Consider the following 18,741-nt stretch of genomic DNA (forward strand, 5'->3'; position numbering starts at 1 on the left):
TTGTTGCCATATGCTTACATTCGTATTTCGTGTAGCATATAGCAGATCATGACTCATGCTGGCATTGCACAATGGTTTCTTTGTGTTGTGTTCCTGATTGTTTTCAAATTTGAGTGAAGTCTTTGTCACTACAGACCCGGGACTGTACATCGCAGTGAACGCTTACGGCTAGTCCCCGGATCCATTCACTTTTTTTTAATTGTCTGTATGTTTGTGTTTTCCTGAGTATGATGTCTTGTCTGTGAATTTGTTTTTGTGTAAATTTTGTGTGGTGCAGTCCCCCTGCACTTACTATTAGTGTTTAACGCCCGCTTCTACCGAGAGTGATATCGCAGACAATTTTACAGCAGAGTAATTGGCCTTTAGTTATAATATAATATGGTATAACACTAAAACACAATCTACTTACAGCTTCTTCTAATTGCCTCTTGAAAACCTTGATTTTGCCGTTCAATTTCTCTACCAATTCGTTAAGACGATCTTGATTCTTCTTTTCTTCTTCAGCCTGGAAGATAACCTCCTTAAGTCGTCGTTCACTCTTTCGGGCATTCTTTTCGGTTTCAACGTGTCGGCGTTGTTCAGCACCCAACTCGTTCTCAAGTTCTTGTACTCTTGATTCGAGTTTGGCGATGAGTTTTCGTCCGCCTTTAAGTACTTGGGATTCAGCTTCCTCTAAACGAACCTGGAGGTCTTTGTTAGTACCCTCAAGACTCTTGCGTAATTTTTCTATTTGTTGGCTGTGTTCTTGTTCTCGTTTAAGGTCGTCAGATAAGCGAATGGCCTCTTCGGATGCCTTCTTAACCTTTTCATCACAATTCTTCACTTCAAGGTGCATCTCATCAAGGTCAGCCTGCATGGCTGTTATATCTCCTTCCAACTTTCTCTTCTGTAATTGCACAGAGCTAGCTTGTGCGGCCAATTCATTGACGCGGTCGTTGGCTTCATTCAATTCACTTTCAGCAGCCTTGCGACCTCGTTCAGCCTAATTAACAGAAAAAAATAGTATTCGCAATTATTCATTAACCTTTAAAGAGCAAGGATTGCGTGTTATATCCATGCTTGCTTGATATATTATAATTCATAAGGATTGAATGTGACTATAATCTACAAAATGATTGATACTGGCAACGAATGTTGTTCTGATTGTATCTTAGTTGTATATCAATTTTAATGAGCTGGCTTTTATTCTAAAACTATTTACCTGTTCAAGGGCGGATCTGAATTCTTCTAGTTCAGTATTGCAAACAGCATATCTTCTTTCTGCAGCATTGTAGTTTTCAGTGGCTTCATTCTTTTGGCGTTGTTCATCTGCTAGCTGTTCTGTTATTTCCTATAAAAGCATGATATTAATAGTTATTAAGACTTTGGCCTGTTATCTATACTGTTTTTGTAGGTGACGATAAAAATAGTGTTTTTTGGGAGTTAAAGAGTCCATGACTAATTACAAATTTATGGATGATAATTAGTGTCGTTATTTATTATGACTGGAGGGTATTTGTGACAGTGAACTTGTTCTCTATCCGTTATGTCGTTCCGCGGCATTGTTGTTAGACGACAGCCGCACGGTTCGAGTAGGCCCACAATTTATTTTTCTTAAGCTATTTACTTACTACAACTTGTTGTTGGTATTTCTTACAGTTCTTCTCAACTTCAGCTCTAGATCTATTAGCGCCATCTAAAGCTACCTCGAGCTCATTGATATCTTGTTCCAACTTCTTCCTCATTCTCATAGCATCATTCTTACCCTTCTGTTCAGCCTCGAGAGATGCCTGCATGGATTCAAGAGCGCGAGCGTGGTTTCGTCTAAAATACAAACCAAGAATCATTATGAATAAAGAAAGTATATGCATATTATTATCAGTTGAAAAATGTTCAACTCATGAGTGGTGACTTTACTATTTTTAATACAATATAAACTAAGATTGTGTTTTGAAATCTGAAAATTTGGTATTAAAGTAAAAACACATAAAAATGATTATTGCAACATCGTATGTTTTGTTCGAAATTAAATACATAGGGATTTATATACCTTGTGTTTTCGAATTCTTCATCTTTTTCTCGGAGACGTTTGTCGATTTCGGCACGTACATTGCCGATTTCGATTTGGGATCGAGCAACCTTAGCTTCTTCTTGTTCAAGCATCTGTTCAGCTTCTTCAAGAGCTGACTGAAGTTCGTCCTTCTCGTTTTGTAATCGTTTTCTTGCTTTCTCAACTTCATAGACACTTCTACCTCCCTCGTTAAGTTGTTCGGTAAGGTCACGGATCTCATCTATTAAACATAAATATATCCATGTGGTATGAACTTACTAAAATTAATTTTGGGTTATATGTAACTACTCATGTATTCGGCAGTTATTAAGATGTATTGTTTAGGTTATATAATAATCACGTATTATAACTGTCGCTTGACTACTTGGTGAAAACTGAAATAATTATCATGTGAGAGAGAGAGAGAGGGAAATGGGGTTTAACGTCCACTCAACACAAACTAGGTCATTTCGGGACTAACATATGGTTTAATTTTATTTACATAATTCGCTTGCGCGTAGGGGTCTTAAGCAGTGGGAGGAAACCGGAGGACCCGGAGAAAACCCACGAGGTTGGACAGACAACCCTACTCCTTGCCACGTACAACCGGGGATTCGAAACCACGCCAGTCGACTCAATGACAGACTTTATGATACAGCGCGCGCACGCTAACCATTCAGCCATCCAACCCCCCTAATTATCATGTCGTTGCATGTATTTTAAGGTTCATTTGAAATATTCACCGTAGACTGACCGAAAGTTCATGTTTAGATTTGTTGTATATACTCAAAATAACATACCAGCGAGATTTTTGTTTTCTCTTCGTAGAGCTTCCATGGCGTCGATGGCCTCTTCCTCTTTAGATTTAGAACGGAAGAGTTCGGCAGAAACGCTACGAACCTCTCTTTGATAATTTTCGATTTCAGAGTTGAGATCATTACATTTAGTTTGCCATTCTTGGATTGTCTTGTCGAATCCTCGTTGCTTCTTCTCCAACATATTGGCGTTGGCGTTGGCCTGAAATCGATAATTATAGTCTATTTTATACAATATAAATTGCATCTATAATCTAGAAGAAGGCTAAACAGAGATCAGGGAATTCAGATAAATATAGGTATGCCTAACGTGGCTGCATAAGCTAAACATTCGGTTTTAATTCTGGTTTGTATAGACCATGAAGTATATAAATAATTGACTATATCCAACCCTAACCCTAACAATTTCACACACGGCAATCAATGTATCAATTTCAATTAATATATATATATATATATATGGAATAAAATTGGTATTTTGACAGAATATAGAATCGATTTTTATATGTTGCAGAAAAGGATATCTTACACGTTCGACGTCGATCATAAGATCTTCGAGTTCTCCCTGAAGTCTAGATTTGGCTTTCTCCAAACTATTTGCCCTTGTGTTGGCGGCTTCAGCAGCTTGTTCAGCTTCGTTGAGCCGAGCTTGAAGTTTTCGCCTGATGAAAAAATGTAAGTAAATAGTATAATATATTTTAAAATGCAAGGTCAAAATAAGTTTATCATCTGATATACCAAAAAGGAATAATCTGGTACACCAAAAAGGTATAAAAACATACCGAGCTAAAAACAAAATCCCCAAAACAAAAGAAACAGTCAAAAAACGCCTAAATATATTAACTAAATATATTACATTGGAGTATGTAAAAATATTGTATTTATCTTGGACCTTGTTATAATTGCATGAATTAGTAATATGAGAAGATGCCCCCTTACTTGGCGTCTTCAAGTTCTTCAGCTCGGGCAGCACCCTCGCCTTCGTATTTAGATCTCCATTGTTGAGCTTCAGCATTAGCTCTGGACAGTTGTCGTTGAACATCGTTTCGGGCTTCTTGTTCTTCTTCAAGTTGTTCGCGGGCACTGTCAACATCTGATTTAAGATTTCGGACTTCTCCCTGAAGTTTCTGTCGGAGCCTGCTTTCTTCTTCAAGACTTCTTTGAACTTCTTCGAGTTTAGAACTGAGATTGGCCTGTTCCTTGAGGGCTTTGCTAAGTTTGTTTTCACTCTCTTCAAGTTCACGGCTAAGTTCAGCATTCTCTGACTGGAATTTGTTCTTACTGGATTGAAGTTCGTTGATTGTTCGGTTGGCTTCATCAATCTTTGCATTGAGTTCTGCCATCTGAGTTTCAACTTGTCTAGACATCTTCTCGGACATACCCTAGAACATACACAATACTCAATAAAGTTGTATAAATTTACTTCTGTATTGGATGTCAAAAATGATGTCGTCCTTATGATTCATATACGATATATTATTACGATACAAAAGTTAAAAAAACTTTGTCACCTATATGAGTTCTTCATATGGCAAGTAATAACAATTATCGTTGTAGGAAATGGTCAAATCTCATGATATAAAAATGCATTTTACGATTCTAAACATTCATGTATGACATAATATAAACTTTTTTAAAGGTAAAATTTCACAATATGATTACATACCTTGTTTTTGCCAGCGTTTTGAAGTTGAGATGCGAGATCTTCAGCCTCAACTTTAGCTTGTTGTTTTTCTTTTTCGAGTCTAAAATTAGAAAATTGCACATTGGTCACATATTTCCAAATTTAAAGTGGTCATAACATACTTGTTTTGTATGGTTACACGTGCGGTGTTCCCATCTACTTTCTTCAAATTCCTTACAAGTATACACCCACGCGCGTGTAAATGGGTGGACCATGGTTGATATATCCCATGACAAGTCAGCAGGGAAGTTCGTGAGTCTAGTACCTTAATCCCTCCACTACCGCACGCGGAAACGGAGGGAATGGAAGGAAAAGGTGGGGGGGGGACAGCCATTTTATTATGAGATAACTTTATGTTATAACTCACTTGTTCTTGATTTTTTGGAGTTGATCGATTTGATCAGACAACTCGTTGTTAGCATCTTGTTGTTTCTTTCTGAGATTAGCAACCTGTTGGTCGTGTTGAAGCTGGCTCTCCTCGAGATCACGTCGAAGTTTCTGTAGTTCTTGTTCACGTTTTTTATTGATTTCAACCTGGGCATGAGTATTGCCACCAGCTTCATCTAGACGTTCACTGATGTCTTCGATTTCACGAGTTAATTCGTTACGCTGTTTCTCAACCTAATAGTATATAATGAAATATATTAAATTATTCTGTTTTTAATGCTAAACACATGACATTACTGAATAACGATTCATGAACATTAACGATTCCCTAAGGGTAATTTACACTGGCAAATATAAAACCATATACAGTATATGTCTTCTACATATTATATGTATTAAGTCAGTTGCAACCATTCTTACCTTGGACCTTGATTGTCTTTCGGCTTCCAATTCTTCTTCAAGCTCCTCAATTCTAGCCTGTGATTGAAAAATGAAATTGGTGAATTTATTAAATTGATACGATAGTTCGTTGTCGGCATCGTTAGTCAGGTCCTCGTCATTAGTTATTCACTAGCAGTACAAACATCCCCGTCCCCTTAATTAAAACGATCAAAGCTCTTAGACTTTACCTGGATGTCTCAATAAAGTTAAACATCTCATCAATCATACCAAAATGTAGTGTGGCCATGCATATCAATTAATCCCGAGATAAGAAAGCAGATGAATACACGTATTGATTAAAATTCTTACTTGGAGTTCTTTGATCTTTCTCTGTAGTTGAGCTACGAGGTTCTGTTCATCCTCCAATCTAGTATTAAGTGAGTTGATTTCAGTATCCTTCCTTCGGCTGCCTTCTTCGAGCTCACGTTTAGCCCTTTCTAAGTCTTCCACTGTTTCCTGTGTCATCTTTAAATCTTGTTCTAACTTCCTCTTGGCTTTTTCTACATCACCACGCACCTTCTTCTCTCTTTCTAAATTATCTTCAAGCTACAACAAATCCATATCAGTACAATATCAGAACAATAATCTACACCAAAACAGTCTATACATTACCAAAACTAAGTTTTACATGACACGGTTTGCCATATAATTTCTATATGGACATAAACCAAAGCCAGTTTATGTTCTTACAATTTAACTCATTCACTGGAAAACTTACCTCATCAAGAGTTTGTTCTAATTTGGTCTTAAGTTTGCTGAGATGATTGACTTTGTCTTCTTCTGCCTGGAGGTCTTCCTGTAATTTTTTGGTGCCTTCATCAGCATTCTTGTTTGCTTTATTTAGTTTGGCGATCATCTCATCTTGTGCAGCCATTTCATCTTGGAGTGTTTTGATCTGGTTATCTTTGGTCTGTTTATCTTGTTCAGCTTTGGCAAGATTACCTTCCATTTCTTCCAAATCTTTTTTCAGATCTGCGTTTTCTTTCTCAAGTTTCTTTTTCCTTTCCTCCAGGTCACCAGCAGCGTCTTCTTCGTCTAATAATCTCTCTTCCATTTCCTTGATTTGGGCTTCATAATCAATCTTTTGGGTAATCAATTTCTCGATTTTCTCCTGACAGTCAGCTACGTTATCTTGTTCAGCTTGGAGTTGGAGGAACATGTCGTTTTTCTGTTGAAGAAGGGTTGTATTCTGTTGTTCGAGCTCTTTTTTGTCTTTCTGGGTGGTCTCGAGCTCAGCTTTGGTTTTTTCGAGCAACTCTTCCTTCTGTTTCATCTCATCTTCAGCACGAGCAATGTTGAGGAGCGGCTTGACTTTTGTGTACATCTTCCACCAGAGCCAGTTACGCATTGACAGCCATTTACGGATGTTCCTCTGAATTACTGAGAGACCGACTCTACAATAAAAAAAAATATAATACTTTATTACCGGGAAAGCTATGGGAAAGTTGCACCGAATTGAATTATACGAATTGATTTTATTTGATGAAAATTTTTTGTTATCGATCCATTAAACGTAATTCAACTTCTGCATTAAGATCGTTATCATTTTAACTTAATTCGGAGTAAGTACAAAAGCAGGGTTAAATTGTGTTACCTTTGATCGCACAGTTTTTTGTAGGCCCTTCGCATGAGATAACCACGAATGAAGGCTTGGAACATAGAAATAATAGAAGTTAATCTCTCGTCACGAAGATCTTCAAGATAACCTAAGACACCAGCTTTGAAGAAAACCTTGGTTGTTCCCAATTTGTATTCAGCTGTGTCCATCTGAAGGGCCAGTAGGATCTTTGTAGCCACGGTCTTTCCATCAACGAAACCATCAGGAATAGCATTAGGAGCCAGGATGGAGTATCTGCGATAAAAACATACAATTAAGTACAGATGATGAAAGGTATATGGACAATTAAGGAATGTTCAATCATGCAGTGGACTATGAGTGAAATGTTCTTCGGACAGCGGCGTTCCGCCTACTCCATTGTATTCCAATGTCAATAATTCTTCTACATTCACGACACCGTGCAAAGGACAATGAGAAACCATGCTGAAAAATCCCAAGAAACTGTCTCGGCGAATACCTTAATCGAAAATCTTGCCTCCTTGATAGGGAGCCAGCGTCTTACTCAATGAGCCACCTTGGCTAAAACACTTGAATACTACTAAAAATGAATTTTACACTTGTCACACGTATTAAAGAAATCTACCTCTGTTTGAATTCACCGTACAAAATTCTGTTAGGGAATCCTTTTCGGCAAATACGGATACCTTCCAGTACACCATTACACTGGAGCTGATGAAGTACCAAATGGGCATCAATCTCACCTGAATCACGATAAACAGTTTTACCATTACAATTTAACATGCTATCAACAAAAAATATACCAATCCCCTATTAAGAATGTGACAGCTGCTGCGGATACTACTGTTAGCTATATTTTCATTAGCATGGGATACTTCATTTATCATTGATGACTATACTAGATGATTCATACTAGAACATACCTAGATCTCATCTAAGAATTTTTGTTCTGTTTTGTACTTACCGGGTTGTTTGTTCTCGTTGGGGATAATACAACGAACGAAGTGAGGATGTGTACTGTACAAGTTCTTCATCAATTTAGTCAAAGATTCCTGAAAAATAAAAGAAATACACACCACGACGTGTGATCATTGTCCTGAAGTGTTTAAGCTTAAATGGATTGTATTAATTAATTTTTAAACCATTAATTTATATACCTTGTTTAATTGGCATTTAGTAATTGAACATATAAACACGGGGTACAATTTTATGGATACACAATTACGACGAGGATACTCTCGTCTTTATCAAGATGCTTGATATTTATAATGTAAAAATAATGCAAGTACCTTGTGTGTAGCAGAAATAGTCTGGAAAGCAGAGCTCTTTTGTTTCTTCTTAGTACCACCAGCTTCGGGCGCTACAAATATCAGTAAGGCATTATTATGAAAGAATAGAAGTAAGTAATTGCATAGAGCATAATGCATAAATTTTACAAGATCATTATATCACTATGTTTATGTTAGATAGCGAGGTAAGCCAGAAACATTCATATATATGTATCAATATGTGTACCCACCTGGCTTACAGAATAATTCTTATACAATAAGGTTTTTTTTAGTGAAAACATTCATATATGCATCAATATGTGTACCCACCTGCCTTAGCGAATAATTGTTGTACAATAAGATCTTTTGAGTGGGAAAGAAGTTCGACAATGGTCTCATTCAAGGGATCCTTGTTTTTCTCCAACCAACCAGTAATACTGTATGGTACAGTACCAGCATAATGATGAAGTTCAAAGTGAGCTTCACCTTTCACTTTCTTACCAACTGGTTTACCAAAGTTAGGTGATTTGCCCAAATGGTTGTTGTACAATTTTTCCTTAAAAGTCAAGTCAGAGGCTTTGGGGAACATGCACTCTTCTTCTAAGATGGACAAGATACCCATTGGCTGAAATAATACACGATTCATAAGTGTTCAAGAATAGATTTTGAGATATACAAATTAGTATATAACATATAAAGACTGTCAAATGTCACTAAAATTATCAGATTTCAGATTCAACTTACCTTTTCAATAAGATCCACACAGGCTTGTAAATCCATACCGAAATCAATGAATGTCCATTCAATGGCTTCTTTCTTGTATTCCTCTTGTTCCAGTACAAACATGTGATGGTTGAAGAACTGTTGTAGACGTTCATTGGTGTAGTTGATACACAACTGTTCAAAGCTGTTGAACTGAATAATAAACCATTGATCAGTAAATTTGAAACATAGCGTACAATTATTTTAATTAAAGGGGTATACTGTATAATATAAAGGGGTCATTTTCTTTACAAAGAATATTCAGTTTTATAAGTGTTCATTAAAAGACTTCGCATTCTTACATCAAAAATCTCGAAACCAGCAATATCCAGTACACCAATAAAGAACTGTCTTTTAGCTTTTGTATCCAGAGTTCTGTTGACACGAACAACCATCCACTTGAACATACGATCGTAGATGGATTTAGATAAGGCACCAACGGAATAGATAACTTGGTCCTTGGTTCTGCCCTGGGAGACGAACTCGTTGCCGACCTTAATCTTGGGTTTCAAAAGACTCTTGACCAAGTCTCCAGAGTTGATACCCAACAAGAAAGCGACCTTCTCGGCCTCTGAAAACAGAAGAAGAAAATACCTTAATATATTATGTAAAAATAAAACCACAAAACCACGATCTAGAGAGATGTACAAATCCCCCATAATATATTTGTGAAATAGTCATGATGCCTGAAAATGCCAAATGCTAAATAACCTACCGGCGGATCCGTCAGCTTCGGCTTGTTCCTCTCTGGGTCTTTGTTTGAATTTCATCTCACCGAAATGAATGATCGCTCCAGTACATGTGTACAAACTGTTCTTCTCTGCTTCGGTGAAGCCCAAAACGTCAAAGGCAACCTTTGAAAATAATATTAAATGTGGTAATGTCTATAAGTTGTATAAAGGCAGTCAATTGTAATCTTTTTATAAAGATATGACGGTAAATGATTTTTGCATTTGATTACTCTTCATGTTATTTGAATTTATACTTACATCAGTATCCTTCATTTCTTGGTTGTCATCGATATTGTCGACTGTAATACAACCCTGGTTAATAAAACTATAGAGAGCTGGGTCTGGGCTACATAATAGCCTCTCTGAAAAACAAATTAAGTCATTGTGAATAGGATACTTTTAATCTTGAATTTTAACATTAGGAGTCAAGCATGTTTTATGATATACTAATTTCCCAGTTGGTTTCATAACTGTTTGTTTTGGGGTATATTTAGTTGTAAACTAGGAAAGATAAGTGGAATTTCAAACCTTATCAATGTAAATTACTAGTAAGATAAAGTCAACAATTATACCACTTTAAAACAAGTAGGTAATGGAATTTACTCATTCTACATCTCTGTTATCAGTACGTTTTCATTTGAAGTTTTCGTAGCGTAATGTTTTATAAGAATACGTACCAACAATACTTGGGATAGAATTAGACAGAAGCTGGTAGAAAATATGGTAGTTTCTTTCAGCAGGTTGCTGGAAAGTTACTCGAGATTTCTCTAACAAATCTGTTAACGAAGTAAATTTGAATCAATGAATATGTAAAAAATTAAAACATACCTAAAACAGTGATTGTATTTAATTGAATATGGTACACTACGTATTGCAAATATAACCCACATTAAGAAATAAATTTCTTTTGATTGCCCCATGTCAACTTTTTGCATATATACCTCCCAGTAAGAAAGTAAATTTCTTTTGATTGCCACATATACCTTCCAGTAAGAAAGTATGTTTCTTTTGATTACCTCCTGTCAGCTTATTGCAAATATATTTTATAGTAAGAAAGTAAATTTCTTTTGATTGTTACGTGTCAACTTATTGAAAATATTATACCCTCCACTATGATTGCCTCGTGTTAGGTTATTGCAAACATAACTTGCAGTAAGAAAGTAAATTTCTTTTGATTGCCACACCTCAAATTATTACAAATCTTTCTTACAATAAGAAAATATATTTCTTTTGATAGCCATATGTTAACTTGTTACAACCCTACCTTACAACCACATGTCAATTTATTGGAAATATACCTTACAATAAGAAAATATATTTCATGTTGATACTTACATTGTTCAATATCAGCTCCGGAGATTTTACCTTGAGTACCAAAATGGATACGGATAAATTTACCCTGTGAAAGATGTAAAATGAACCATATTATACATGTACTTCATATAATGTTATCTTTTGAATCCATATCTTCATAACCAAAAAAATAGATATGGATAAATTTACCTTGTAAAATGAACCATATTATACATTTACTTCATATAATGTTATCTTTTGAATCCATATCTTCATTATTAAAAAATAGATATAAACAATATATTTCTTCCATTACTCTCTTTGAATGTTAACAAATATGATCTGGAAATTCTCTTGAATTGCTGTAGGTATTTGCTATAATAATATAGTTAAATATGAGACTTTAAGAGGGTAAACTTGCTGTTAGAGTCGAGTTACCAGTTAATGATCATTTATTAATTGATAAACACCCTTAATCAAAATTATGTGTTAGATAAAGTAATTCCCGAAATTATGTAATTATATGCGCATGGTGTGTCAAAGCATCATTAACTAGAGTTTTAGTTTCTTGTGGCTCGCGAACATTTTCTGTTAGTTTTATAAAAAATACTTCATCTATAAATGAGGAGGAGAAGAAATCACCACGACAAGAACGGGGCCAGTTAAAGTATAATACCATCTACTCTAATGCTTATAAGAATAAAAAATAATAATTGAATAATTTATGTGTGATAAAAATAAGCACGCTAATGTACGTCAATATCGGCGTAAATGTGGGATTCCTTGCAATGTTCTTTTTAGTAGCTTTTACCCGGATTTTTATACCGTAAACTCATTTTAAATGAGAAACAACAAAAGCGTCAATGCAAGTGCCATTATGCAGAACATATTATAATATTGCAAGCAATATATTGTGTAATATTTAAAATGTATATTAGTAGCCAATGCTCATGAGCATTCGTAGTACTTGACCATGACACATATAACCTTTTAAACAATTTTTCTTTTAAACTTAACAGTTAAAGTAGTTAGGATCAAAGAACTTCAGTTACTGACTATCTCAGTTTTATAACAGAAGCTATTAATTATGTATAACAATATAACATGATTGCGACGTTTGTGCTAGCGTTTACATACAAAACCATACTTACGTATAACAGTTTGTGGCTATGTATGTTATACTTGTGTGTGTGTTCAGTATTATCTAGTTCTTCTTAATATTGAGATTTTAAGAAGAGATGAAAAAAGAAAGATATTGATGTTAGTAAAATGTTGTTAATACTAGGTATTGTAACAACTAGGTATTGTAACAAAATAATAAACGTCATTTGTTTGTTAATATGTGCATATAAATAAAAAGGAAGTATAGGCAAATTTATGTCCGTACTTTAAGTTGTTTTGGGTTTGTTCGGGGGGGGGGGGCGTTTTTTTTTATACATGGTAACATAGAAACAACAGCGTACAAATTATGTTTTTGATTCGAGTGGTTCAAACTCAAGTCTCAAACCCATTAATGCCCAAATAACAAGAATACTTCATCTATGACTCCTGCTCCCTTTATTTATATTCCAAACATTAATGGTTATGAACAATAAAGAAGTTGTAATATTTTAGGGGCTAACGTCCATTTTCCACGGCGTATAAATGTCTATGACCTTGATTAATTGTTTCAGTGACCAAAGCCTTTCAAAAGATGTCATTGTTTTTTTTTTATCACGTTTTTTTATTGTTAAATTGGTCTAGAATCGACCAATCACAATCTGCTCATTACGCACCTTACAGAAAAATATCTTTTGACCAAACGGGAGTAAAAGACCAAAAAATATAACGGAATGAAACGTTGCTATAATTTCAGTTAGATTGGGTGTTAATTAGTAATTAGTAAGAAACAGGACATTCTAATGTAATGACAATTCCAAGCATAATGCATGCGATGCAAGCTATGTTGACAGGCAACGAAACATACGCTCACATCAGCTAAGTCGTTCGATCAGTCCACTAAGGATGTCGGATTGTGAATTTTTTAGGTAAATAAAAGCGGCATTTGTATACTGTATACTCTCATTGGCGCATTGAAAATAATCTATGACTTTCTCAAGGGAAATAACTATATAAGTAATTATCAGAAATAGTTATATTATAGTCTGAAAAATTTCATAATAGAGTGTTCATATAACATAGTGGATGACAGACCGACGTGCCACCGGATAGACAGACAGCCGGGCCAGGAGACGGCACTATACGACCACATTTCAATGTGGGTGTTTAAAAATGTATATCTATATTCATCATCAATTTTTTGTTAACTTTTGTTTCAAGTTAAGAGAGTATTGCTTGGCTCAATACTTACGAATCTTGAAGAGTTGTTATTTCGAATTGTTTTAGCATTACCGTAGGCTTCTAAAACAGGATTAGCTTGTACAATTTGATCTTCAAGACTTCCCTGTGGTTTCAGGAAACACAAACACATTCAATGGGGGAGGGAAAGGTAAAAAGGTAAAAAACAAAGGATATAATATACATATGATTTGCTGAGGAAATGGAAATTGGGAGTTTTATGTTGGTGGTGAAAACACAGCAAAATATACATTGGGTGGTGTCTTGTGGGGTTGAGGTTAGTGGATTTGGTTGAGGTTGATTATGTGGTAAGGTTTCGATTGGAGTGGTTTTGAGGGATACAAGGGAAATCGTGACTAAGGTAACGCATCGAAGGGTTCAGGTGGAAGGGATTATTCACAGCACACCTCCACCAGTCTACTTACGAATCTAGAAGAGTTGTTGTTACGAGTTGTCTTGGCGTTACCGTAAGCCTCAAGTACTGGATTGGCTTGGACGATTTGATCTTCTAATGAACCCTGTATTTTGGGTTTTAGGGAGGCATTGTTTAGATTAAGGTATTATGGTGTTTTGCAAATGAGCAATACCATTTTAAAAGGAGAAGGTAAAGGATAGAATCAAAAAAAAAAAGGTGAAAATAATCGATTATTATAAAGATCTCATCAATAATAAAATATTTCATCGTTGATCTTAAATTTAATAAATTTACTATTTTAAAAAAGACAGACTAAAATCTTGAAACAGTTTTAAATTAAATTCATATAGTAGAAAATGATCTTATCATTTAGACGTATGGTATTTATTTAGTATTAAGACTTGCCTTTTTGGAATCCTTTTCTTCTTCTTTTGCCTCTTTTTGGCTCATGGCAGCAACGTGGGCGAAGTACATGATTACCTTTTTGGTATTTTCAGTCTTACCAGCACCAGATTCACCACTGACGGATAATAAAGACAATCATTCATTTGGTAAGAAATTTGATAAGTGCCAGCTTAATAGTATCGATCGGGAACTGAGTGTGACATCATCGCAGTTATATTTGGAATTGTCATATCAATGTTCGAAGTCAGTCAGTCGATGTGCACTTGTTCAACTTCAACTTCAAGGAATAAGCATGCCAAGTTTCAAGTCGATCGTACATGAATTGGCCTAAGGCTTTTTCCGAAGAGCTTCGCCCCCAAGAACAACAAAATGAGTAGCGGCTTGGGTCCTGTTCCTTTCTATGTTTGGAAATTAATATAATATAATCGATTATAGCAATAGACGAATCACTATGAAATCTATGTAGATGGAATATAAAATATACTTACGTAATAAGTACAGACTGGTTTTCACGATCTGAAAGACATAATAAAGTTAAATTAAACCACTATAGATTAACATCAATACATTTTGATAACGTATTGTTTAAAGGATAAACTCTGCATGGCGGTTTAGATGCAGATGATATTAATGGTGTACCATGTTAAATCACAATGGCAATATTTCAAATTTCTCCATAATTATACGTTCCCTGTTTCCAAATAAATAATTGATGTTCTTTACCTTGCAACATGTTTTGGTAGGCGTTATCGGCAATAGAGAATAAATGGGGAGGCATTTCCATCTTTCGTTTACCTCTATATTTAGAGATAACACTCATAGTGTAAATAGGTAGACGTCGGTAGGGATTGATGGCCACACAGAAAAGACCGGAGTAAGTCTGTAAGATAAGAATAATTTCAAGAATTAAGGACATGTATGGGTAATTAATTTGGAGCATAGATAGCAGATTCGGTTAAATCGGTTGTTAAAAACAAAATTCTATAGGCAAATCGGACAATACGGAGCTCTAGTTCAGTAAGAATATTGACTTTCAAGCTGAAGGGATTTCGCTTACAGACTTTAATTCACGATGTCGATTTTGTAATTTTTCTGGCTTTCTCTTACGTTTACTTACATAAATCATGGAGGCTTCATAACGGGCTTTCAGATTGTAAAGTACAGCGGCTTCATTCAAATAGGTCAAATTGGCCATGTCTTCGATCTTCTCAAACTTGGGAGGGTTCATCTGCATAATGGCATCTTTTTTCACGGTTTTAACCTTAAAGGAAAAGACAGAATACTCAAAACAAACCCATTTCTTCTGTAACAAAATCATACAGTGCCATTTATGTATTTTTAAAACTGTTGAAACATTGTGACAAGTTTCAAATCTAAATAAAAGAATTTATTATTTTTTGTTTTCTACTTGCAGGATAAGAACTTGTTTGATGCAGTTAAAGATAAGGTTATTCGGTGTGGAATTTTTGCACTAGTTATAGACTATAGGGTAAGATTATATAACAATAAAACATCATACATTTCGGTTGGATGTCAACTGAACGGTGATTTCTTCTCCCTTGCTGCTTTGGATTTCGGCGGCTACAAAAGCATCTCTCTCATCTGGGACCCAACATGATTTTTTACCATCAAAAGCTTGGGTCTGTTCCTTCAGCAACTTCTTACGGTCAACCGCAAGGTATTCGAAGTCTGGGTCATTCGGGTCGTACGACATCTTGACAGTCGCAGTGTTAAATCTCTTACAACGAAAAGTGGTGCCGGAAGGCTAAACACTGTACTATCTGGACCCTTTAAGGTTATTTCTCCACACAAGGCCTACCGATGACGTGCAGAACAGCTTTCCAGTCTGTAAGAAAGAAAGTACCGAAATTAAAGTGAGGTTAACTACTTGCTAATTAATCAGTGCCGTTTGATTATACTTAGTTAATGACTGATTCCTGCAGAGGAGATGAGGTCATCAAGACGCCCCCGCTATCTACTTATCCGTCACAATTAGTTCAGCAACCGAAACATGTTGCAGAAGATCCATAAAGATTTAGCAGATGAACAAATCGGTAAACCAAGCTACTAAATACCTGTTTAAATTGGCATCGCATAAGAAAAAAAGCCGACATCCTTCAAAATGATCAAGAGCCAAGCTTTGGCTTCTCGTTTATCAATACATGCGCACTGGAATGTAGTAGCGTGAAATAATGTATCTGCAGCTGCCTAACTCATCGAACAATTTTAACGTAGGTAGAATTCGTCTAAAAATAGATCTGAGTTTAATAACTTGTCGAATTTTGTTTTAAGAAATCTGCACTTGGAATGAAACAACGAGTATCATCTTTCACACCCGTATAATATGATCTACTGTACCGAATATACGCTTATATGTTTCTTCAATTTGAACGATAAGTTTTTAATGCAAATCTAATTTTTCTGATAACGATTTATTTCAGATTATTAAAATTATTTATTTTATTGTCTATTATAGATATATTAAAAAAATAGGCGCTGCTTTCTCTTTCGAGCTGTTATCTAACGACCACGCCCTATTTGAGAATATACTGATATTGAGGTGTAATAACATATCAGATTTTAATAACAATAAAAAAAATATCAGTACGATCCATGTCCCTTTCAGACAATAGAATTTCAGCATAGCGTTTCTGAAAACTACTAGATCCCAAAATTACTACTAACTGCAGAACTAATTAGCATCACACCTGAAGCTCGCGTGCTCTACCGGCATAACTCATCCGTCAAATTTGCAAGAAGAACGATTTTAAAATTTCTAAGAAACGCCTTACAGAATATTGAACTATATTCATGTAACAATAAAACATACACAAACATGATACAAAATTATGTATTCAAAAGATATATACATACTACAACTATAGGAATCTATTAAGAAATTGTCAAAATGACGATGGTACTTACGTTGAAAAAGCCGCTCTGTGTGGCTGGCTTGTATATATCCTGTCTTATAGAGCTGAAGACGACTTCTGCTCCCTTTCGTTATATACTTCAACCTTCAATTGGCTAGGAATTTCAACTGGACCAATCACGAGCAAGGTAACTCAATATGTCGACTTTTCTGTAAAAGGCAAGCACGACACTTGAGGCTTGAAGACATGAAACCCTATATTATAATGATACTTATAAAGATAGGTACTAAGCAGTTTGCTGCGCTAAGACAAAAGTGAAATGCATTTTTGTCCCGTGTATGTGGAACGCGGCCACTGGGGGCGAATGTAGTTTAAATTAGATTATTTTATAGCAATCATAACTGTCAGATTTCACCATGTACACTGAGAAATTATATATGTTATGCCAGTTTTTGTTTTTGATACTGTGTTAATATCAATTGAAATATCATAGGCCTATAACTAAGTTAAAAGCTACCTTGATGACCCCGAGAAGATAGATTAGGTGACGCATGGTGTAAGACGAATTTGGGTTTAAGTTAATGACTTCATTTGCCACCTAAACCCTTACTGGAACTTTGGCCGTGGTGGTCGATTATCGTAGATAATCTTCAGTTCCTGGGTTAGCAGAATTTATAAACATACATATTGTTGTGGAAAAATGATTAACCCCAAAGCATGTCACTTCATTACCCGTCATGCCTATCATAGTACGTGTGTGTATTATGATTTATGACACCCGTAGGTGTTCCTAAGTATCACCTGCGGTTAATAAGATTACGTCATTTAATTACCAGCGGGGTGCAAATAAATGTCGTTCTTGACCAATTAGGATTCGTCTAATGGATTAGGTTACACTTACTGGTGATATGTAGCTCAGTCAAACGAGTCGATTAGTTTGTTCGCAAGAGCATCTGATCGGTTGGTAGGATCTGTGATAGCTTCTGATCGATTAGTTGGATCAGTGATAGAATATAACCGATTTAGTGGGATCTGTGATAGCCCCTGATCGATTAGTTGGATCTGTGATAGCTTCTTGGTCGATTAGTTGGATTTATAATAACATCTGATCGATTAGTTGGATCTATGCTAACATCTAATCGATTAGTTGGATCTTTGATAGCTTCTGCCTTCTGGTCGATTAGTTGGATTTATAATAACATCTGACCGATTAGTTGGATCTATACTAACATCTAATCGATTAGTTGAATCTATAATAACATCTGATCGATTAGCTGAATCTATAATAACATCTGATCGATTAGTTTGATCTGCAATAGTTTAATTGAATCGACCTGTCCTGTCCATAATATCATATTTCAATGTAAAGTACGTTGAATTTCTAATGAACAACAACAACAGCTTTCGGTGGATCAGATGTATCTGTGATAGCTTCTGATCGATTAGATGGATCTGTAATAGCTTCAGGGTGGATTATCGCCGTACCGATATTTCGGCACGCTAATTCCTATGTTAAAACAATTCACACATTAACCTCCAGAATTACAAACTGTTTTTATTGTAAAATTACACGTTCTTGACAATCAAAAACTATGTGGCTTACCACATGATACCACTAGAACAATACGAAGGTTTAAATACCACAATGATCAACTACGAATATGGGTGAAATTCATGAAAACTAATGTTCAAAAAGCGTTGGTGGCTACACTACGTTTGTTCAAA

General features: G+C 35.5%; 1 protein-coding gene across 1 annotated transcript; it reads right to left on the minus strand.

Moving 5' to 3' along the window:
- Window positions 1-3,779: 3,779 nt before the first annotated feature.
- On the minus strand, window positions 3,780-17,203 carry LOC126812580 (myosin heavy chain, striated muscle). The gene is made up of 24 exons (XM_050539037.2): window positions 17,069-17,203; window positions 15,663-15,989; window positions 15,261-15,404; window positions 14,867-15,023; window positions 14,632-14,659; window positions 14,144-14,258; window positions 13,749-13,841; window positions 11,029-11,092; window positions 10,371-10,469; window positions 9,952-10,055; window positions 9,678-9,816; window positions 9,265-9,533; window positions 8,945-9,115; window positions 8,531-8,825; window positions 8,222-8,292; window positions 7,897-7,984; window positions 7,558-7,675; window positions 6,951-7,208; window positions 6,075-6,750; window positions 5,666-5,902; window positions 5,336-5,392; window positions 4,896-5,149; window positions 4,511-4,589; window positions 3,780-4,226 (listed from the first exon to the last, which is right to left on the minus strand). The coding sequence occupies exons 2-24, from the start codon at window positions 15,855-15,857 to the stop codon at window positions 3,780-3,782; spliced, it is 4,158 nt and encodes a 1,385-aa protein (XP_050394994.2). The 5' UTR covers window positions 15,858-15,989; window positions 17,069-17,203.
- Between the last annotated feature and the right edge of the window lie 1,538 nt (window positions 17,204-18,741).

This window comes from Patella vulgata, chromosome 2, assembly GCF_932274485.2.
Source record: "Patella vulgata chromosome 2, xgPatVulg1.2, whole genome shotgun sequence".
Lineage (NCBI taxonomy): Eukaryota > Metazoa > Mollusca > Gastropoda > Patellidae > Patella > Patella vulgata.